The sequence below is a fragment of the Rosa chinensis genome, chromosome 1 (assembly GCF_002994745.2).
Source record: "Rosa chinensis cultivar Old Blush chromosome 1, RchiOBHm-V2, whole genome shotgun sequence".
NCBI lineage: Eukaryota > Viridiplantae > Streptophyta > Magnoliopsida > Rosales > Rosaceae > Rosa > Rosa chinensis.
In genome coordinates, this window is record NC_037088.1 from 30,568,463 (window position 1) to 30,593,446 (window position 24,984).

The 24,984-nt window shown below is 36.1% G+C and overlaps 2 protein-coding genes across 2 annotated transcripts; one reads left to right on the forward strand and one right to left on the reverse strand.

Annotated features, from left to right (window-relative positions):
- Window positions 1-869: 869 nt before the first annotated feature.
- On the reverse strand, window positions 870-6,533 carry LOC112182362 (cinnamoyl-CoA reductase 1). Its single transcript, XM_024320846.2, has 5 exons — window positions 6,310-6,533; window positions 5,265-5,419; window positions 4,618-4,803; window positions 2,140-2,492; window positions 870-1,070 (listed from the first exon to the last, which is right to left on the reverse strand). The coding sequence occupies exons 1-5, from the start codon at window positions 6,449-6,451 to the stop codon at window positions 893-895; spliced, it is 1,014 nt and encodes a 337-aa protein (XP_024176614.2). The 5' UTR covers window positions 6,452-6,533; the 3' UTR covers window positions 870-892.
- A 14,204-nt stretch (window positions 6,534-20,737) lies between these two features.
- Window positions 20,738-24,464, forward strand: LOC112194695 (exosome complex component RRP41-like). The gene is made up of 7 exons (XM_024334916.2): window positions 20,738-21,005; window positions 21,700-21,778; window positions 21,963-22,065; window positions 22,159-22,279; window positions 22,981-23,069; window positions 23,735-23,884; window positions 24,193-24,464. Exons 1-7 carry the CDS (start codon window positions 20,864-20,866, stop codon window positions 24,280-24,282), a joined length of 774 nt encoding a protein of 257 aa, XP_024190684.1. The 5' UTR covers window positions 20,738-20,863; the 3' UTR covers window positions 24,283-24,464.
- The last annotated feature ends 520 nt before the right edge of the window (window positions 24,465-24,984 follow it).

Here is a 24,984-nt window from a genome sequence, read left to right on the forward strand (position 1 = left end):
ATGCATACAAACATCCTGCCCTACTGTGTTCCAGTACTTCTGAAAGAAGAAAGGTGACATTCCATCAGGACCAGAGGCCTTTGATGGATTCATGTGAAATAGACTATACGGATTTCTTCATCAGAATATGGAGCTAGTAACCTGTCATTCATACTCCTCATTACTTTCTGCTACACAGTGTTGATGATAATCTCCAATGCTCTTGTATTGATCCCTTCAGTCTGAAACATCCCTTTGTAATAATCACTAATCACCTTTTCAATATCCTGTGCTTTCCAATGTTGATGTCTGTGCTTTTTGTTCTCTTATCCAAAAATATTAATGAAGTATTGCTTTGGAAATTTAGTATTTTGGTTATCTTAGTTTGTCATTTTAAGAAACATTTTTACTACTAAACGGATTCAGATTAAGTCGATCCGCTCCAAATTCGATCAATTTACAGGTCTGCCCACAAGGCCATTTCATATTTAAGGGTGAAATCTGGGCATGTCTTATCATGTTCATAGTTCAAGGTAAATAAATTGAAAACCTTATTAGTATAGTTTTTTTTCCCCCTTAAGATTAGGGAATCTATCACATATGTGGTTTAATCTGAATCCAAGTAAATCAAAATATATAGTTTCAACAATAGACGAGTCAACAAAACGAAAGAGCACTAGTTTTAATGCCACCCAATAACTAGTCTTATTGTCTTAAGTTAGGATAGTACATATATAAAAGCCATGAACCCAGGCACGAGCTTTGGTATGTTGATATGGTGTGCAAGAGATAGAAAATAAATACTCGAGGATAATTGTTACAGGAGAAAAAAAAAAAAAAAAAAACATCAATCAAAAGGGCTTTGATACAGACGTCAAAACACTTAGCCACTTTCTTTATCCTTTCCTAATATTCATAATTTGGCGGAGTGTTTTTGTTTTGTAGGAAATTTAAGGTGCCCCTTGTCCTGCAAGCTCTTGACAGTGTCATATAGGCTCTGCTTCACTGGGGTGAACTGCAAACCCAAGTCTTTAAGCTTCTGGTTTGAGAACTTGTATGGTTTTGCTCTAGGTTTCCCATCTTCTTTAACCCTGCAAAAGTAGAATATGACACACTTATTAATTGGAATCCACTAGCATGTAGATATATAATCTCAAAATTAGGGTTGTCAATCCCGACACGACTGATAACATGACTCAAAACTCGCACGAAATAAACGAGTTGAACCGGCCCGCACAATTAAAAAGCAGGTCAGCCGCGGGTCAGCCCTCTAACATGAAGTGAACCCGTATAAACCGTTTATTAAATGAGTTATGCTATATTTTTTCTTGAAATTTTGGACGTTGGGAATATTTGATTCTACGATTGGAGAACTTGAAATATTTTCCTTCATCATTATTAGATTTAATTTTTCATGAATTATATATAATTATTTATATTCCTCGTTTGTGAATTTTTTTAGTGAATTTAATCAATTTATACATTTTTTTAGTACATAGGTCGCAATTTACTCCTTAAATTGATCATTTTGTCCAAAACGAACGACCTATTTATTAAAAGGGTCGGGTTGGAAAAGGGTAACCTGTTTAACAAATAAGTTGGGTTTGAGTTATATTTTTGACATGAATATTAAATGGGTTGCGTGTGGGTTTGTCTCATATGACACGACAAATACAACACGACCCATTGACAACCCTACTCAAAATACATATATTATATATTAAAATATTTAAAAATAAGGAAGTTATACCAAAATCACTTATTAGTCAAAAACTCATTATAAAAAAACCAGGGCATGCATGCACAAAGTAGTCGTCATATATGCATAAAAAACTAAACTCCTTCAAATTTGCATCTGCAACATTAGGCATTTCCTAAGCCTTCTGGTCGAATGTCACTCACATAATGAAACCAACTTGATCGATAAAAAAAATAATAACCTATGATCTTTTCTATATTGTTTATCCAAGAAAATTTATTATGTAAAATCTATCTTCTTTTTTTTTGGTCGAATGTGTAAAATCTATCAATTTACGGTTTGCTCTGTGTTTCACAACAATTGACAAAATCTTTCGTTAGGTCTACCTTAAAATATCAAGGCTATGTGTTTGACTAGATAAACAAAAGTACCGTGTCATAATGATGAGCATCACTACTTACTTGGTGGGTATTGGGTATTCAGGGAAGTACTTGGCAAGGATTTCAACCACATCTCCACGGTGAAGGACGCTCTCGCCGCAAAGATAACGACCGGAGGCAGAGGGAGTTTCATACACTAGTATGTGTGCTAACGCCACATCCTTAACATGCACATAGGCCTGAATTGCATTGGCATAAGTCTTGGCCGAGCCAGTCAAGTACTGGAGGATGTGGACAGTGCTAATGTTGATGGTGGGTTGGAGCAGTGGTCCAAGCACATAAACTGGGTTCACCACAACCAAGTCCACCCCTCTCTCTTTGGCTTCATCCCAAGCTGCTAGCTCTGCCACAGTTTTCCCATAGCAGTACCAGTTCTGAAAATTCAGTTGTACAGGAATCAAGTTAAGTGTTTAGGGTTTTTTGAAACTTTTCCGTTCAATACATGCAAATTTCTCTGACATGTAATGTATGTTAAAAAGTTTTTTACAACTAAATCTAATAAAAAAAAATTTATAGCTGAACATAATCATAAAGTAGATCTAACAATTTAAAATTCCGCAACCTCAAACATGCATGATAGTTCTTGTGAGTGCTTACAAATCATCCTTCTTAATTACCATCAAGATCAAAAGTAATGTTATGTTACCTTGGTGTTCTTATTTCTTCAATTTGCTACTGTGAAATGTTCTTTGGATGTATAGTTAGTTCGACATTTTCTTTGTTGCTGAGTGTTTTAGGGAGTGGATTTAACCTAATCCTCCCTCCCTTTTGTACTTTATTTCATATTAATAAGATTTTAGCTAAGGACGAGGAGTTAGCTTTTATGTCGCTTGCCTAAAAAAGGGAAAAAAATACAAACAGTGCTCCAACTAAGGTCCGTTCTAAATTTCTATACCCAAGTTTTTGAAACTATCACAATGGTATCCAAAATTGTCAGCCCGACCCAACATTCGTACCTGCCGTCCATGACGGTGTTAACTATCATGCCACGTGCTAATTTTAGAGGGATATTTGGGTCATTTCTTATTTGTCTCCTTCACCAAAGCAAAGTCGCAGATCATCTCCCTCCTCTTGTCGCCTCTCTGGTCTCTGATTCTCTCTCTTCGATTTGTTGTATACCGTGGGTGTTAGATAAAGAAAGTTATATGAGTGTGTTTCTCTTTAAGAGAGGAAGAAAATGGTGTAAAAATTTTGACCGGAGGAGACCAGAGATAGCAGCGTAGTGATCGGAAAAGAAGAAAGCAGTTGGGTGCTTTTTTCTTCTGGGCTTAATATCGGGTTTTGGCAGCAAAACCCAGCAACTGGGTAGGAAATGCAGAAGCAAACAAACCTTAATCTAAACACAGAAAAAGAATGGCCAAAAGCCAAACCCAAACAACAAAAAGAAACCCATACAGAAAACAAATTCCAAGGCTCTTTGAGCCATAACCACCCAAGCCACAACCGGAGACAAGACGCCACCACCCAAGCCACCAAGCAGAAACACCATCAGATCAGGGTTGTAAGGCTTGGGAGGTGCCGATTGTGACCTTAATTCCGAACACCAGGAGGTGCCGATTGCGACCTCAATTGTCGTTTCTCCGTTTGCATTCTTGTTCTATTATATTGCATCCACCTCCTCCAACCTCTCAATTGTGTCGTTTCTCAAAGTACAGAGAATCCATCATAAAGAGTCTAAGTAACTACCTTTCATTGGGAGGCTTAATCCAATCATGATCTTCTTCTTCAAAAATTGGTGGCTCTGAAGCCATAGCTTTCTTGGGTAGAGGAATCTCATCATGATCTTCAAATTTGGCACAGCAGCACCAACTTCACAACACCACCTCTCTCTCTTCGAAGCAACTTGGCTTGTCTTGAATTTTGTCTCCAGTCTTTACCAACAAGTTGAACATTTTACACAAGCTCAAGAGCTTGCAGCAATGAAATTCCAGAGCTTATTGTGGGCTCGAACAAAAAAGCCAAATCTTTTAAAGCTTTCCTAGAAATACTTGACCCCATTGATCGACCCATCATGCTTGCCATCTCTGTTGTCCTAATCGACTCCGACCCATGTGGCCGAATAGCCTTCAACGTGTCCCAAGTACCTCCACTGTCTTGATTCGACGGGGGTCACCCGTGGAGTGGACTCGCTGCCTGAGTTTGAAGTCTGGGTTTGATTCCAATGAGTCTTGCATTTCTGAAGATCAATTGTTCGAGATGATCATCGCAGTTATGCCGCAAGAGTGGGAAAGGAGAAAGTAACCAGAGTGGTTATTAATTAAGTGAAAAAAAAAACGTTGGGACGGAATTACCCCTCAAAATATGTCACCTGGTATAATAGTTTAACGCCGTCATGGACGGCAGGTACGAATGTTGGGTCGGGCTGACAATTTTGGGTACCATTGTGATAGTTTCAAAAACTTGGGTATAGAAATTTAGAACGGGCCTTAGTTGGAGTACTGTTTGTATTTTTTTCCCCCTAAAAAATAGTAAATAAAATAAACATAAAAAATAAAGAACCTTGGTGTTCTTGCAAAACTCCAGGTCGCTCCAACAGGACTCATCGACAACCACATCGGGACCTCTGGTGGGGTTCATGTAGACGGCACCGATTGAAGATGTGAAGACCACGCGTTTAACCTTAGCTTCAGAAGCGGCAACGATCACATTCTTTGTTCCATTCACAGCTGGCGACACCATTTCTTCCTGTATATACAAATATTATTATTTTAAGATTCTCTAATCACAAAGATTAAGCACTAATAATCACTTGTAGATTTCATGGCTTTATTGTGCTGATAAAACTGAAAAGTCAAACTATTAATGCTCAAGAAGAAAACAGATTAGAAATTAATAACAGAAAATCTATTTTTTTCTTTGGTAGAGAATAATAGAAAATCTTGAAAACAGTAGTGTTATATTAAATACATTTTACCACATAAATTGTTAGACCTATTACGATAGAGGGAAAGACAAATTTGTGTAATGTTTTAGCATGGTTGGTTTACGGTTTAGGGTGTTTTCCAAAGTCTCATGATAAAATACAACCAAGACTAACGGTGAAGAAGGATTTTTTTTTAATATTTTTTTGGTTTTTGACATCATTTTTAGAATTAATGCTCGTTTAGATGGTTATAATGCAAGGGAAACAAAGGCCAGATAGTCACCGGATCATTAGTTATAGGGGATGCTGTGTGGAAAATGCCATCGCAGCCGGCAATGGCATCTTTAAGGCTCTCTAAATTGAGAAGATCGACTTTTCTCAAGCTCAGCCTCTCTCTGGCTCCTTCCAGCTCTCTCAAATGAGCATTCTTTGGGTCATCTATGAGCAAAAACCAAAATGACATAAAAATGAGAGTTCAATGTATGCGGTTTATGAAAGAAAGTTGATAACTGTTTATGTATATAATTAGTATGCACACATTCGTTCAGAATCAGAAACGGAGAATTTGATTATGAATATCCGAGAGCAATTACATCAAGATTGGGTTGACAGAATGAAAAAATTACTAGACACCTTTCATGATGCGAAGCCATACCCAATTTTGTGAGCCGGATTGGGCTGAGGTATATTAGTCCACGGGGTGGATCGGCCTAAGCCTGTTATGGACTTGTCATGACCCAAGCACAACTTATTGTGAGTCGATCCATTATAAATTATACAATTTCACCCATGTTATTCCGTTGATATGTCAAAATATTAAAATAAAATATTTTTATACTTATTTTGACATAAATATTTTTCTTAAAAAATATAGGTGTGTTTATGAAATAAGATTAATCTCACTATAATACAACTATAAAATGAAGAAGAAAATTTACTAAAATTCCATTCTATAAAAATTAAAAGCAATAAACTTCTTAGTTTTTTCTTAATTTCTTACAGTGGAATGTAAAAAAAGCATTAGGAAAAACATTTTAGAGTTTTGTTTATTTTGTTTTCCTTAGTAATTAGATAAATAAATTTCAATTATAAATCACTAAAAACAGTACTCAAATTGAAATTTAAAATTATTCTTAATTTCGAGACAGCCGGAGCACGGCTCATTTATTGACCAAACACGGGCAAAATTTGACACAATATATGCTCAGGTTATGGGTTGAGTCGGACTTAACATTTGAATAAATGGGCAGGCACAAACCGAGCCTAATAATAAATGAGTCATGCAGGGTCGGCGCATTTGCCACCTCTAATGTAAAGTCGCTAATTACCTAGGTTTCTCGAAGTTCCTCTCACATGATAGCCTCTCTCCAGAAGGAGCTTGACAATCCAAGAAGCGATGTAGCCTCCGGCCCCAGTAACACACACAGTTTGGCCGTTGCCAGAAAGTGAGGATCTCTGATCATCAGACATCTTAGCTTAATAGGTGTTTTTCCAGAGAGATAAAGATCTGGACTCTATAATAAAAAATAATAAAAATAAAAAGATAAGGGGAGATTTGATTTGAAGTTTATGTTATAATAGAATTGGTATGAATCGAAGAATAGCGAAGAGTGCTTTTTATAAGCCTAACGTACCACACTCACCTACCACGGTGAAAAAAAGTCTAAGGCCATGTTTGGTTCAAAAATTTGAGGAATTAGGAAAGGAAAATCGTTCATTTCCTTTGTTTGGTAGGCACAAACTTGGGAACTATTTTTCTGACAGAGGGGAACATGGTTGCTTTCAGAACCCATGGGATTGATTTTCCCTTTTTCCCAGCATTTATTACGAAAATTTAGGACTACACTATCCCTACTCAAATGTGTTATATATTGCCAATTTGACCCATGTTGATAAATTAAAAAAAAAAAAAAAAAAAGGTATTATTAAAACATTGATATTTTTTTTTTTTCATTTCCTAAACTAACCAAACACTAGAAGAGAAATCAAATAGTCTTTCTTGAATATAGGGAGTCCAATTCTGCTGCATATAGGCTTGCTAGACTAGCTATTTTTAGTCAAGTTAATGATCAGGCGCTTTGTTGCGTCACATTGTATGCTCTAATTATTGTTAGCTAATAAATATTGACGTCTTTCCTCAAAAAAAAAAAAGTCTTTCTAGAATATTTTCCCCGTACCAAACACTAGAAAGGGAACCTAACAGGAATTTTAATTTCTCATCCCCATGGGAAAGATAAGGGAACTTATTTCCCTTCCGTGAACCAAACAAGGCCTAAAAGAAGAGACACAGATCTGTTGAACACAATTAACATTAGTGAGGCAATTAATAATGTGAAATGAGGCAATTAATATTGGCGGCATATATTTACTACTACCTCCATTTTTGACCTTAATTTCTCATCAATAAAAGACCTCATTTTATCTTTGTTAGAGCATTTTTAGCAAGAGAGTTTCTTTTGGGATCTCCAAATTTTCTCTCTAGACCTCTCATGTTCTTTACACCTCTTTTTTCTTTTTTAAATAACAAATTCGCTCATTATACCTCCCTTAAATTACTAAGATAACCTTATATAGTTCATATATGATATATTGAATCTTTATAATATATAGAAACTTGAGGTGAATTTACTCACAATAATTTTAATCATTAATTTTTCTTTCTAAATATTCCTTCTTCGTTTTCTTTTGCCAATATATTGTTAGGTCCACAATTACCTACAAATCATTCCCCTTATATTGTGCTTTTGCTTAACATTTGTGTTTAGTTGTATACATTTATTGTATTTTCCTTATCATGCTAGAAAATGATGGAGAAGCCTGAAAATGCACTAAAAGTCAACATTAGCACTTTTTACTACTCTGGCTAGGAGAAACCGAGATAGGTAAGAAAGGAGGAGTAGCAACCTGAAGCAATGAACTCCAAAGGAGCTAAAATTTTATAGAGATATTCTAGGCATCCTGAGAATCATTTCTTATTAACATCATAAGAGCTAGTTTGGAATGGAAGGCTTTCAAAAATCAGTGAAAGTTTCAACAATAGAAGACGACAACTAGAAAACCGGACCTATACAAATTCTGCCAGCATTTCTGGCCAAAAAAAAGGTGAACTAAGCCCTAAAATTTTACCAAGATGATCTACATTCATGGAGGAACATTTGGTATGAAGAAAGCAAAGGCCAATTCCGAAGTTTTGTTGGATATTGAATTAAAGGAGAAAATTCTACTAAAGTGCGCAAAAGGACAAAAAGGGGGTCAATGCAGGATTCCGACCAAGTTGGCCGACCAAGAACATGTGTGGCGGGCAAGGAAAGGCTATTGATTAGGCTTAGAGACTTTAGGTGGGAAGATGTGATGTAGGTTGTTTTGAAATTCCAAACTTGTAAGATGACAAGTGATCACCCTCTTACATCTTGTACATTTGTCTACCATTTATTGCCTTGTTCTCTTGCGCAATGACCCTTCTACCCTTAATTTATCTCCTCCACCAAAATTATCTTTGGCCTTTTAAGTCATTTTTATGTGAAATTAAAGACTAGATCCACCTTTTATGCCTACACCTTTGTTCATTACATCTAACCCTTCATTTCTTTTCATCTCCGCCCTTCATTCAAATTGCCTTGGCCTACGAATACCTCCCTTTTCCTCCTTTCCAAGAATAATTTTCCTTCCTTCTATCTCCATTTTTATTTCTACCACTTTTCTACTCCATTTTCTTTCAAGCTCTTCATCTTTTAGTTCATAGTTTTAGAGGTTTTGTGTAGAGAAAAGTGTAAAGTGTCTTGGATTTTTATCAAGAACCGAAGACCCTTTACATCTTTGATCAATCACACCTTAGTTTCAGTATTTCAAGCCTTTTTTCTTCAAGTTTCTAAGAGTTTTGTTGATTCATATGGCAATTTGGGTTTGTAAGAACCAAAATTTTTATACTTTGAAACATCTCTCACTATCTTTGCATCAAAGGGAGCTACATAGAGGTCTTGAGGTTTCAGTTTGGTAGCCAACCAATTTCTCCACTCTTCCTCTCTTTGGCTTGATGTTTATTATGTTTATGGCTTTGATGTATGTAACTATGGGTTGTGAGTAGAATAAAGTCTAAGCCCTAGCCAAACTTGTGTGTGAAAAATGTGATATGATTTGATGTAGTTTTGAGCATACTTTTGAATTTCTATGTTGCTAGTTTAATTTTCTCTTCATTTATAGCATTAGAAGTCATGATCCATGTATATGAATGTTGATATCTCATGAAACGGTTGCTAGGAGTCATGGACTTAGTATATATAAATGGTGATTATATGGTAACCAAGGGAATTGCTTGATTTCCTTACAAATTAATCTTGATGCCTGTATGTGTGAACTTTGATAAACCGATAACCAAGGAACCTAAGTTCGCATTTACGTAGATTTTACCTTTAACCGATAACCAATCGATGGATAAATATAATGAGCATGTGGAATGGGTATTTCCTATAACCAAGGCTAGTTTAGAACACATGTAAAAGTATAATGTTTCACGGCATCTACTTGTTAGAGCCAAGGTGTGAGGCCCCGAAAATTTTATTTAATTTTCAAAGGTAAATTTTCACCAATAAGGTTTTTTGCAAGGTGAATTAAGTGAAAGAATTGACTTTGGAGATTATTTTTGTCTCAAGATCACAATTTGAGCCTTATAATTTAAGTTTGAGCCGAATTTCTTTCATTTGGGCTTAGAAGGTTACTAAAGTTTATTGAAGCAAAAGATCATCGAAGCAAATTTGAAAAGAAGGCGAATTGAGTTGTAGTGAAGTCCAGAAATCGAGTTTTAACGAAATCGAGTTTGGACTCTAGGCGAAGTCCAGAAATTACTAAAGAAGTCATTGATGAAAAACGAGTAAAGAAACGAGCCCGAAAATCAGAAAGAGATTAACTGGGAGTATTACGTAATTTGTCACAAGGGCGAGATTGTCATTTCACATGAGATAGAATAAAATAGGTTAGGAGAAATCCTAACACCCTAAATCCTTTCTTCCTTTCTCCCGGCTGTGCTCTCTTCTTTCTCTCTCTCACTCTCTTTGCCATCATAGGAAATTACAAATTTCGGCTACCACATTGAGACACTGCCACCACCAGTCGAACCAGGACCAATTTCCGACCAAAACCCAACCCAACTTGACGACATGCACTGCTTCCAGCCACTGCATGCGACCACCACAGCTTTCGCCGCCATCCTAGCCAGAAAGGATACTTTTGATCGCTTTTTGCACTCACTGCCATCACCAATCGATTCAAACTAGACCACTCACCCAAAACCAGAAGCCTTTGCACCGTCTGACGCCGGAAGACCACCGAACGTGCTTTATGTTGGAGTACCGCCACTGCTTATCTCCAATTTTCGGTCAGAATTGGAATACAATACAGGCATGGATACAATCATTGCTTCACGACCTCCCAAACCCCCTGACTCTTGACCTCTGACTCTAACCAGAGCTACCGCACGATCTACACACGCTGCGGCACTAGGTTGGGGCATGAGCCGACCTAGCGCCACCACCGAACTTCCAGAACTTCTCTACTAGGTAATTTTGTCACCTCTCTTCATACTTGAGACCTCTAGTTTGATTTGGACAGAAAACCCTAACTCACTATCACTTAATTTGGAAATGAGGTTTTTTGGATTTCTGTGATTTGGAGTTTCGGAGAAGATGAGCTATTGGGATAGCTTTGATTGATATTAGATATGGTATGGACATTTTGCAGTTTCTGTTTTGGATACAAAATTGGTGATAGGTTTATTGTTAATCTTATAATGTCTGCTAAGGGTTCGAATGGTTGATGGTGGTGAAGTGCGACCATGTTAAATCGACTACTAGTCTAGAAATGAAGAATGGTAACTGCTTGGGTCTGGTGATCTTATAATGCTGTAGTTAATCGAAATATTGAGTTGAAGGTGATATTGATATGTGTTGAATGGAATGGGTTAGATACGAAACTGTCCTTGGTTAATTTGATTTATGAAAGAGATTAATGTTGGATTGGTGATGAATAAGAGTAATTTGTTCAAGACTGTAAGCAATGACAATGTCTATAACTATCATTCTGGATACTACAGCTGTAAGAAAAGAAGTGAGTTGGTTATTGTTAAAGAAAGTGTAAACTACTCAAGTTCATAAGAAATTGGTATCCGAAATGAAGTTATATTGATTAATAATTATTGGAACGAACTTAATAAGAAATTTGTTTAGTAAGTACTTTGACGTTTAAAAGGGAAATTAAGGAAGCTAAGGTGTACCAAGAAAATAGAAAGGTCTAACGAGTTTACTTAAAATTTAAATTCAGATCATAGGTTTGTTAAATTCTCTATGTCCCGAAAATTGAGAGAAATTTATTTAATGGAGTGTTCGGGAATGGAAATTGTCATTTGTTTTTTTAAGTGAAAAGGGTAAAGAAATGACGGTCAAAGTGCTAAGTATGATCACCATATCCCCAATAGTTCAAATGCCATATCACTTGGATTATTTTGGAATGGATAATAGGTTTTATCTACTAAAAGCAAATTCTTCTAGATAATTGTTTCGATTAAAGGATAATTCAATGGACTTCAAGGAAATAAAATGAATGATTTGGTTAGATCGAGTTATAACAATATCAAGTTACTCATTGGTTTGATTTAAAAGGACTCGAGCGTGTGTACTCGAATTTGGACAAAGGATCGAAAGTCGAAAGTGAACCCAAATGTGGACGAGCACTCCAATTCCAGGTAGGGTAAGCCATCCCAATCTTGTTTGTGGTTTTCTTGTGTGTGTATATGCTTATATATATAATGATGCTTGCAAAAATATTTATGGATGCCATAGTTAATGCCTCAATGATTTTTATTGCATTAATTGTTAATTGTCGAAAGACACTACTTGTTATGATGAGATATGATATGATTGTTATGACCTGAGAGTGATAGGAGCAATGCTTCCTATGGTGTTGAAACTAGGGGTCGTCAACGGGCCGGGCCGGGCCCGGCCCGACCCATTCATAGCGGGCTTGGGCCGGGCCGGGCCGGGCTTTATTAAAAATCAAAGGATCCAAGCCCGTCCATATAAAGCGGGCTTTTCAGGCCGGGCCGGGCTTGGCCTTGCGGGCTTTTTTGGGCCGGGCCTTGCGGGCTTTATTTATAAATAAATATTTAAAGACACAAGTATATATTTTTTTTTAATCAAGCTTTGGAAATGCAATGGATAATGATCAAATACAACCAAAGATAACAATCTATATAACTATATTGTACCCAAAAAAATCTATATTTATATATAGATACTAATTTGTTGATAAATAAATTTTTAAAGACACTAATTTTTATAAATCTATATTTATACATCATACACTCCAAAGAGCTACATATAGCAATTCAAAGGAAATGAGAAACCGACCATTGGATGAGTTTATTACAATCAATTATGAATGTGGTAAAAAATTTAGCCAATTTCACCATATTTTTGAATCCGATCGGATTGGTCAACCGTAGTCACTTATATGTTTTATTGGTTGACCGATGCCGTGACAACCGCGAAACGTGCTTATTTTTTCACATCACGTTTGTATATATTCCATCGATGGATGTGCATGGACATAAGATAAAAAAAATTAATTTTAATTACAAACACATTAGACTATACCAATTTTATTCCTAGAGTTATATGACTTATACATTGCATTTAAATTGTTTAGGTTCATTCTAAAGCAACCATGAAGTGGAAAATGAATTCGGAGAAACCAACCGCTTGATGGAGAGATTGTAATGTTTTATGGTGGTTGTAGAAAATCCAGCCAATTTGGTTCACGTTTCGAATTCGATCAACTAGGTCAAACGTAATTACTCTTATAAACCTATATTTATATATCATACACTCCAAAGAGCAACCCCTATCAATTCAAAGAAAATGGAAAAACCGATCGTTGGATGAGTTTGTTACAATAAATTATGAGTGTGGTAAAAAATTTAGCCAATTTCACCATATTTTCGAATCCTATCGGATTGGTCAACCATAGACACTTATATGTTTTATTGGTTGACCGATGCGGTGACAACCGCGAAACGTGGTTATTTTTTCACATCACTTTTGTATATATTCCATCAATGGATGTGCGTGGACATAAGATAAAAAAAATTAATTTTAATTACAAACACATTGGTTTGTACCAATTTTATTCCTAAAGTTGTATGACTTATACATTGCATTTAAATTGTTTAGGTTCATTCTAAAGCAACCATGAAGTAGAAAATGAATTCGGAGAAACCAACCGCTCGATGGAGAGATTGTAATGTTTTATGGTGATTGTAGAAAATCCAGCCAATTTGGTTATCGTTTCGAATTCGATCAACTAGATCAAACGTAGTTACTCATATAAATCTATATTTATATATCATACACTCCAAAGAGCAACCCCTATCAATTCAAAGAAAATGGAAAAACCGACCGTTGGATGAGTTTATTACAATAAATTATGAGTGTGGTAAAAAATTTAGCCAATTTCACCGATCGGATTGGTCAACCGTAGTCATTTATATGTTTTATTGGTTGACCGATGCCGTGACAACTGCGAAACGTGCTTATTTTTTCACATCACGTTTGTATATATTCCATCAATGGATGTGCGTGGACATAAGATAAAAAAAAATTAATTTTAATTACAAACACATTGGTCTATACCAATTTTATTCCTATAGTTATATGACTTATACATTGCATTTAAATTGTTTAGGTTCATTCTAAAGCAACCATGAAGTAGAAAATGAATTCAGAGAAACCAACCGCTCGATGGAGAGATTGTAATGTTTTATGGTGGTTGTAGAAAATCCAGCCAATTTGGTTCTCATTTCGAATTCGATCAACTAGGTCAAACGTAGTTACTCTTATAAACCTATATTTATATATCATACACTCCAAAGAGAAACCCCTATCAATTCAAAGAAAATGGAAAAACAGACCGTTGGATGAGTTTATTACAATAAATTATGAGTGTGGTAAAAAATTTAGCCAATTTCACCATATTTTCGAATCTGATCGGATTGGTCAACCGATATGTAGAATATATATATGCACATATTTTATATAGAAGTATAATAGTATAAGAATTTCTACACACACACACACACACACACACACACATATATATATATATATATATATATCTCTCTCTCTCTCTCTCTATATATATACACACACACATATATATTAATATATATATATATATAAACACACACACACACACACACACACATATATATATATATATATATATCTCTATATATATATATAAACACATACACACACATATATGATATATTGATATATATATATATATATCTATATCTCTCTCTCTCTCTATACACACACACACATATATATATATAAACACACACACACATATAGATATATCTATATATAACACACACACACACACATATATATATATAAATATATATATATATATATATATATAAACACACACACACACACACATATATATATATATATATATATAATATTTTGCGGGCTTTTACGGGCAGGGCCTAGAGGGCTTTTGGAGGGCCGCGCCTATGGGCCGGGCCGGGTTTTTGCGGGCTTTTTTGCGGGCCTCCATCGACCCACCAAGGCGGGCTTTAGCGGGTTTTTTGACGGGCCGGGCCGAGCCAAAAGCCCTGCGGGCCGGCGGGCCTCCATCGGCCCACTTGATCCACGGGCTTTTTGATGAGGCCTAGTTGAAACCGTAAACCTTCGGAGGGGCGATGTGATCATATGTTGTGTCGAGCCCGTGTCACCTTAATAGTGTATGTAGGGAATCGACAGTGACGTCATATGGTATTGGGCCAGTAAATGGACACTCTCGCTGCCCATAGCTGGTAAGAAAAGTGAATGAGTGATATTGATGGATTTGGCTATGATCGACAGTTCACCTGGTTTACCGGGTACAGGAAACCAGGGTTTCAATCACAGGTGAGTTGGAAACCCTGCAGGTGAGTATCTCTAAGCTCAGGTTGATTTAGCATACTGCATATGATTTATAAAAGATGATAAATGTTTGTTGTTGCCACCTTTTTGAAGCTTTCATAAATCATGCACAAGATTATGTAGTAAATATTTTTTATTATTATTATTTTCAAACCTAGCATGGTAGGGTCGGCCCTTATTGGGCAAGCGAGGACGAAACCTCACCCCTACAATAGTGTGCAGGTTTCGAGCATGTGGTCGAGGAGCATGCAAGAATGCACATGGTCTGGCTTGACGTATTTCTCTTTGATTTCATCAAATTAAGGTTTAGTCGTTTATAGGACTTTGAAGCCGCTTATTTATAAATTATTTATTTATTTATTTCCTACTCGCTTATTTAAAAATTCGAGAGACTCGTAACCCTGGGACGTGTCTCTCATACTTGTATATACATAGTAAATTGTTTTCCAAGTTGGGCTCCGATTGTAAGCCCAAAGCTTATAGCCCATTTTAAATTCCGCTTTGAAAATTTGTTGTTCGGTTGCTAGAATGATTAATTTGCTCAAAGAAAATGTTTTGTGAACCAACAACCTAAACCCAAAAGGCCTTGCAGTTTCGGGTTAATGAGTTATCGGGATGTCATTCGTAACATGTTGGTTTCTCATTGACTCGGGGTCGCGGCACTGTGGGACCCCTCCCATGGGGTGCCACACAAGGGGGATTTCATCAAAATTTGTCCAATTTGCATTTTGTCACAAAGTTTGGCACGAATGAGACTAAGTGAGATGCCTTGGCACCCTTTTATATCATTTCATCAAAACTCTCTGTTTGTTAGGTTAGTGTAGTTTAGTTTAGTTTACTTTTTAGCACTTTACTTTAATCTAGTTTTAAATTAATCGACACAAATTCGACCAACTACTATCAATGTTAATATCATCATTTTGATGGTGTTGGCTTCCAAAAGCCCCTAGACCATTAATTTGTATGATTGAATTCTGTTTACCACTATGTACTTTACACCAAACATCATGTTAGTTCTTCACCTTTAAATTTCATCATCCACACCTTTACACTCTCAATTGCGATCAACAGTGTCCAATTTTTTTAGAGCCATCCAAATTGCCGTCAACTAATGATGTGATAGTGTCGAGCTAGTCAAGGAGGCCCAAATGAAAGGCTAAATTTGACATTTCAGAGGAATGACTAAATTAAACATACAAGTCAACCAAGTCCTCGCTCCTTACCAAAATCCACCAAGTCCATTAACCACTTTTGGGAATCCTTTTGCTGAGCATACGAGTAATCCTCCACCTCAAAATTCGTACAATGGCCTCATTTAGCAAATGATCACAAGATGGTGTTCAATATTTCTACCCACGGGTTACATTGCATTGCTCCCAATTTCCAAAGTCGATCATGCATGATAGAATTAAAATGAAAGAAAAATGAACCACCAAATTCTTATCTCACTGCTTTGCTCTTTATTCCCAGACATGTCTTGAAAACTTGGGTGACTAAAATCCATGGATTTCGACCATGAAAACCCACCAACAATTTGCCATGATATCCTCTCTGACTCGTTCACTTCTCTGTTCTCCATTAAATATGATCACATGCCATCTGAGAATTACTTTCAAACCCTTCAAGCTGGAGACTTTAACATATCTGATCGAAGGGAAGCCATGTATTCAACGTCATAGGTACAATTCTTGAAAGAACAGATACATGAATTCTTAAATTTGATCCTATTTGCTAATTTAGTGACCCAGAAATTATGTTTTTGCTGCAACTCTGATAACTTCTTATCCTACCTTGCTGTCAATTATTTTGATCGGTTCTTGTCCTGCCAAGGAAAGCTGGTAAAGATTAAAACTTGGGAGCACTTTTTTCTTGCTTTTGATGATAACGAAAATTGCACTTGGTACTAATTGGGTTCTTCCCAAAATGCCAATTACACAATAGTTTCCGGGGTTTAAGTCATCTGATGAGATCTAACTAATGCTTGGGACATTTTCAGCAACCAAAGCCTTGGATCATAAAGCTCCTTGCAATCTTCTGCTTTTCTATAGCAGCCAAGATGAGGAGAACAGATTTCTCTCTTCTTGATTTCTAGGTACTGAATAAATTCGATAGGCAAAAGTATGAATTAAATTGTTCAATCGAGAAAAACGAAGCTTGAATTAAAAGTTAGTGAATGCACTTCTAGGTCCCACCGGACGACGTGGTGGCTGGGATTAAGTCGTCGGACAACCGAGAGGTCAATGGTAGTAGACAAGGGGAATCGCGGCAGTGGTTGCAGAGCGGCGACGAAGGAGAGAGAGCGCCCCAGTTCTTTGAAACGTACGTCAAGCTGGCTGCAGAGCGGCGACCAGCTGGACACTGCCATGTCATCAATTAACGGCAATTTTGGGTGACTCCAGGACTATTGAAGACGGTTGATTGAAATTGAAAATACAGGGGTATTACTAATGAAATTTAAGGGTGATGGACTACCATGATATTGGGTATAAAGCACAAGGTGGTAAACTAAATTTTGTCACAATGACTTGCATGTGTTTTTTAGGTTTATTTTCACGATAATTTAGTTAGATTGAGTTCCCCCAATTCTTTGCGTATGATACTCTACTTTTTTCCTTTACTAATGTTGGAAGTACGTAACATCACACACAATTGCACATAATATAAGTTAGGTGATGCTTCCAACACCAATTCTCCTTTTTTTATTAACCTCCATGACTTTTGATTTCTAATGCAAAACTATCAATTGATTGCAAACCCACGCAAACCCAATACAATTAAGGTGTTTCTAATGTAAAATTATTGAGGTGTATTTCTTTTTGACAAATTCAAGCATCTTCATAGGTCGCATCTTCATGTGAATCAAAATATTCATTTAATCAATTACATTCATGGGGATAAATGTTAGTAACTCAATATAATTTTTCTTCAATTGATTGGATCCTTAATGGGTCTGTGTTCTATATGTTGAGAATGTTGAAGTTGAGTATTTTCTTCAATAAACACTACTCGATTCTATCAATGGCATAGCCAGAAATATGAATTTGAAATCATAACGATTATATTAAACAAAAATATAATTTCATCAAATAACATAAAATCACATATATTGATTGTTAAAGAAAAAAAATTAAATATACTAGTTTATATATTATTCTTTTGATAAAAGAAAATTCATAAATTATTACAATACTTAAACATAATAGATATCTCCAAACCAATTATAATTGTTTGCGAAGATTACTCTTAATTATTTTGAAATCTATACATGGTGGTTTCATTATCAATACAACCAAATATATCTTCTCCAATGTATGTAATCATACTGTCATTCATCCACAGAGCTCTCATTCGGTTTCGGAAATCATTGTTTATGATCTTCAAGATAGAATAAATTAAATTAGCTCATCTCTAAAAAAATTTAAATTTAAAATTTGTAATGATTTGAAAAAAAATCTTTAATTGAAGTGATTTATGAACAAGGTATAACAAAATCTTACTCTCTAGTTGAGGTCAAAGTCTTGCCGTTCGTAGGAAAGAAAATTGAAAAGGACAAAAGACAAATTATAATAACCCAGAAAATTATTATTAATTTTTCGTCGCAAATGATAAGGTTTAATCGCGACGAACATTTTCCGTAGCAATAGGGTGTCAATTGCGACGGCAACTATTGCCGAAATAAAAAGGCGAAGCAATTGCAATTTTTTTTAGTAGTGGATGTAATGGTAACAAATTAGGTAATAGGAAACAAAACAACTACCTTGGCCACCCAATACAAATTAAAAACCCCACCAAGAAGGAGACATGAATTAACCAACTACTTCATGAAAACACAATTGTGAAAATTCAATCACCAAAAACTAGAGCAACAATTTTTTCAACGATCGATTGAGCAAAATCAAATGTATTTGCTAGAAAAAACACAACAATCAGATTATACATATCAGCTAGAACTTGATGACAACTCCATGAACAAAATCAAAAATAAGAACAAAATTCAAGTATAGAACAATCAATTGTAAATTTCAATAGAAATACAATTAAGAAATTCAAGATACCTAAAAACACACCTCAAATTGTTAGATTTACAAATCAAACTTTGTTTTTTGAATGTGAATTTCATATTTATTGCCTTAATACATCTCGATCTCAATAAGAATTTGGATATCGATCTAGATTTCTTCCCCCCCCTAGTTTGAACAAGAATTTCAAATTCATCATCTTGATTTTGATCTAGATCTGTTCTCACTCTCCATCTCTATCTCTCTCTTTATCACTTATCTTCCTATATTAATATATTTAGGGACATTTTCGTCAGGAAATAAGGCCGCACAAGGTTTGGGCCTTGCGCATGGATCGGAAACAGTACTGCAAGGGGAATTAAAAAAAACCTGCTAATAGTGAAAAATGGACTAAAAGTGTAGTTAGTAGTAATTTGCTAAAAATTAAGGTGGGCCGGACCTCAAATTATACAATTGAAATTCCGAGAAATTAGTGAATCGAATGTGGCATGGCATAACCATCTAATTAGTGTTTTCTCTAGAAAACCACCCTCAGATTTTCATCTCAAAAACACCCAATTTGAGGAGGAGGAGGAGTTGGTTTAGATGTCGACAAATCGATCGTATTTTTATGCTTCATTCAAAATTTAGGTACCAATCAAGAAATTTGGGAAGTTTGCAGGCTCTTGTAGTTTACATTAGGGGCGCAGCACATGCTGCACAATGAAATGGATGCAACCCATGTAGAGAAGATCAAAGATGCAATCCATTTGATGACGAGTAGTAATAAAACCCACCCACCCAGCCAAGAATTATTTGCAATTGGTCCCATTATTTGGTTTACTGGAACTATTCCTCGTTGCAATATATTAGATTCCAAAACCCAGCACTGAAATCACTTGTAAATTTGAGGTTCGATGAAGACCCACCGCAACCTAATTGTTCAGAGACAGAAAATACAAGAAGGGATTAAATGAGTTGACGAGTCTGTTATTTGCTATTTTAAGAACTATTACTTAATAATTAACTGGGTTTCTGTGTGTGTTTGGAGTTGGAATTGAAATTGAGTGGAATGGTGGTTCGTGATTCAAACTTGTTGTTTCATTCGGCCACTTGGTTGTTTCTTCATAATCAATTGGCATTCTTTTACTGCTTCATACTCCTTCCTTAGATCTAGAATCTTACAATGAATGGATTTTCATTCTATGGTTAATCTCCTAAGGAGGAAGAATCTTGGGTTGAAATTGAATATGCAAATATTCAAGAGGAAGAAGGAACGATGGATGAGAAGGAAAATGAGAAAGTGAAAGAAGTAAAAAGATACATAACCGAGATTAGACGGAGGTATGACGTTGATCTGTTTTTAAATAGTTTATGTACCTCTTTGATTACTTTTATGGCACGTTTACTTACTTTGAATGAAAATAATCATGAATCGGAGACAATTAGAATGGGAGAAGAAATGAATCGGTATTGATTCCGGATGAGTTGATTCATAAACTCATCTCCCTCATTTGTAATCAAATTCCTGAATATTCAGGAATCGATTCCTTATAAGGAGATGAGACATACACTCATTCCGATTCACTAACGAATAAATATTTTTACTCGGAATCATTCCGATTCCTTTATGTGTTAGTAAACGTAGGAATAGTTTTACCCCGTAATCATTATCTCTCATTCTAAGTAAGTAAACGTGCCCTTAAAAATTAGGTACCATTTTATTCGGTGTATAAAAGTTTGGACCCGTTGCGGAAAAAAGAAAGAAAGAAAAGAAAAAGAAAAACCCGAAGGAAAAGACCAAAGTATTGTGCAAAATACAGAGAGCTTCCTGTCTTTGCCTCTGTTTAGTCTAAACCTCTCTCTACCACCTTCGCCTCTCTCAAATTCCAAAGCGAGCCCGAATGGCCGGACAACCTGGAGGAGCTCCGAGTACGTACTCGCCGTCCCCCACGACCCGGAAAACCAAGTCACTCATCTTCCGAAACGACGACGTCGACTGGGTCCGAACCGATGGCCGTGAATTCCACCAATGCAGACCTGCATGTAAGCCCTTCTCTGTTTCACCACCCAAAGTTCCTTCCTTTTATTCTCTCAGTCTTCAATTCTCTTGCTTTTCGTTTTGTTTTGATTTGATGCTACTTATAACTCTTCTCCATGTTGAATGTGGGACTTATTGAATTGGTTTCAGCTCACCAATTGTGAAATTGAAACTGTTTTGGACGCAAAGAACTGAGCTTGCAGTTTTAGTTTAAAGCTTTCTTATTACTAGGCTATATTTGCTGTTGAATGTCGAAGTTTTTGTATGTGTTTAGATGATTGGTGGTATATGGGGGAGACGTGTTTTACTAACCCCGGAAGAAATGTATGCTTGAAGCTCTTGTGAATCTGAAGTTTTGGTTGATAATGTGGGCTAGAGAGAGAGAAATAGCACGCATTTTCGGTTGATGATGGTGATCAACCTTCCTTGATAGACTTCCAATGCCTATTTATAAGCTGTTGATGTTTGAAATAGCCAAAAATTGTGGTCATGGACCTTGTTCATGTTGCCTTGTTCCTTCTAATTAGAGTTTCTATCTAAAACTAATAAGATGGTGGATGTTCAGCAAGTGATACTCTTATAAAACTGACCGGGTCTTGTACAAATTTTGTTATTGTTCATAAATTTTTTACTGAAAAGTGTGCTGAAATCTTGCATTATTACGTGCATAAAGAAACTCAAGCTTGTGGTAACTTACAGTTTTCAAGACTGGTGCTGTAAACGCTGCTGCAGGCTCTGCATATGCAGAATTTGGAAATACCAAGGTCATTGTTTCTGTGTGAGTATATCTCTCAGAAATTCAAACTTTCACCGACTTCATGATCCATAAACATATAGACATATTTGATTTTTCAGACAGTTTCTTTCCATTTATTTTTTACTTATTATTGTTTAGCATTGATCCAAGATGCAAATAGATATGTGAAACGTGTTTTCAATCTTACTTTTCTTAATATGTTTAGATTTGGTCCAAGAGAGAGTAAAAAGGCAATGATGTACAGTGATATAGGGCGGTTGAATTGCAATGTCAGCTATACAACTTTTGCCACTCCAGCTCGTGGACAGGTATATGAGTGTAAATGCATTTTCCCATCTTCTTTTCTTAGTGTTGTTGGTCAGTGAAATTATTATGACCATGTTGAGACTCATTTCTCTTAGGGGTCAGACCACAAAGAGTTTTCTTCAATGCTTCATAAAGCTTTGGAGGGTGCAATAATATTGGAAACTTTCCCCAAGACTACTGTGGATGTTTTTGCATTGGTATTGGAATCTGGGGGCAGTAAGTTTTCAATTCCGTTTGTAGAACTTAAACCTGTTTTATTTCAACTATTGCAAGTTTTGGTTACCAAGAAAAGACAATCATGAAGAAAAGAATGTAAAGCCCAGAGAAAAGAATTTAGATTGGTTCATATAAGAATATTCTCCTGCTATGTACATATGAATGTTTTTGTTCATGTATTGGTGCTTCCAGATTATTCCTTAACCGCTTTTGTGAAACCTTTGGCTTTGATTTTCTCCAATATACAAGATCGCTGCCACTGGCTAGATACTTGTATACAGAGGTGCTGCATTTGTCCCCTAAATTATGATATGTACTGATACTTTCTTGGTATTCCTTAGACTCAACTTTGGCGTCCTTAGAAAATCGTCTTGGTTTTTCAGTTGGACAATTGTGTCGTATATGTGGAAATGTCAGTGGCACTTCAAGAGTTCCACAGCTTCCTTTTGTTACTTGGAGTGCAATAATGTAATCAGATAGAAAAAGACGTATAATGTTCATAAGCAATTCTACTGAAGAGAGAAGTCTTTTAAGAATAGAACGGAGATATGTCAACAATTTAATGTTAGCATTAGCAGTGCATATCAGTCATTGATTCTGTTGTTAGTTGTGTCATAAACAACCTAAAATGATTCAAGTTGAGTGCAAGGCAGTAATATTTCTATTTTGCTTGCTAATGAACTATTTCCTTTCGGTTGCAGGTGATCTTCCTGTAGTAATATCATGTGCTAGTCTTGCCCTAGCAGATGCAGGGATAATGGTGTATGACCTTGTCGCCTCAGTCTCTGTGGTATTCATCTAGCCCAGTCTTTTTGACTTTCTCTTGACATTAAGCATGGAACAAAGATTTGGCTTGTTATTTAGTTTGCAAACATGATGTTTGTTCATGCATAACCTGGAAGGAATGCACCTATAGAGAATTGAAACTTAGCACATTGCACATGAAAGAATGAAAATTGTGATTTCTGATCATCATATTATATTTGTTCTGTTCCTTTGGCATGGCAACTTCATATCAAGTTTACTAGTAAGTTGCCTCCCTTAACTTATAAACTATACCTTTTGGAGAAACCATATACATTAATACTGTACTAGGAATAATGTCATGCTTTCTTGTAAGATCTTTCTTCTCTTTAGTACCACATGGTCTGAACTCACTCTCTTACACTCCTTACCTGTAAGGGAAATATTGAGCTACTCAAATATCTATAGCATGTGGGCAGTTACTTATACATTTTGTGATATAAGCTGCTAATGCATTTATAGAAGTTCTTAGAAAATAAATAAATCAAATTTATATAAGTACAATAGCATATATTTCCTTAGATCTACGGTGGAATTTGCGTGCTGTTATAATAATGCCTTCCCATATCAGTCACTTTTATGCAGGTTTGATTCTTTTGTTGATTTTTTTTCTTTGTTTTTTAACATGTGATTTCTGTTTGTGGTGCCTAGTCTTGTCTCGGAAAGAACCTAGTCATTGATCCTGTTTTGGAGGAAGAAAGTTACCAAGATGGAAGCTTAATGCTTGCTTGCATGCCTTCTCGCTATGAAGTCACTCAGCTAACTATAACGGGGGAATGGTCAACCCCAAAAATTAATGAGGTATGCAATCAGCTGATTTATTCCTTGTTCTATTATATGCTGTTCTATTATCTTACCATTCAGAGGGGGAGAATGCAATGCATGAAAGTCATCTTTGAGTTGTGCTGTGGGTTATGATTCCAAGATTGTATTTGTAGTTGATGTAACACTTTAATTCGAAGTCAATTAGGTTGATATGCTTGTCAAAGTTGCATGCTTGGTATATGCTAAAGTCCCACCGGAAGTTTATTTGATGGTGGCAAGTTTATCATATGATCTGAGAAAGTTGGATGTGGGCTCACAATACCAAAATGGTTTCCAATAAGCAGGGAATGCAGATATGCCTCGATGCCAGTGCAAAGCTTGCAACAATCATGAGGGAATGCTTAAAAGGACCTGATTCTGCTTTGGAAGAATAGATTTTGACTAATTATACATGAGAAAGCATTAGGTCTTGATTACTGTACTTTTTTTCCTTTCCCTTTAAAATTGAACTTCGAGATATTTGAATTGCTATTTTCTGTTTCTTCCTAATGTTCGGTCAGATGCTTGTATATTATTTGGTCCAATTTTGAATACAGATTTTACCTCCAAGCTGTCACACTTTCCTTCGTGGAAATGCATGAGCCAAAACTTAAAGCTCCTGTACAACTGCATCAGCTTCAGATTCTTCTGAGAAGTTATAGAGGCTTTAATAAACAGCTGGACATCTAGTAATTCTATATCTGGAATACTTTTCATCACTGCAAACGTCTAGCTTCCTCCCAATCTCCCATTATTGATCTGCCCTCATCCCCAATAAGCTCCAGACCCTTTGGACGCTTCCATCAATGCACACCTGAACAGTTCGAGAAGCAACGAGCCTTGATGACCAATAAAGCATTGGGATTCTTGATAACCTCTGAAGGCTTTGCTTCAATGACCTCCTAATTTCTCTCATCTCTGCTTTAGAATTTTGGTCCTATTCATCTCTTCATATGTACATGACTTATGATTCACTGATACAATCATTTTTATATCAACGCAACTCACAAATTAAATCGCTTGAGGTATGTATCAAATGGTGTCTATGGCACGGCCTAGTACACATTTGCTTGGAACTTCTCAGTTCTACAATAGGC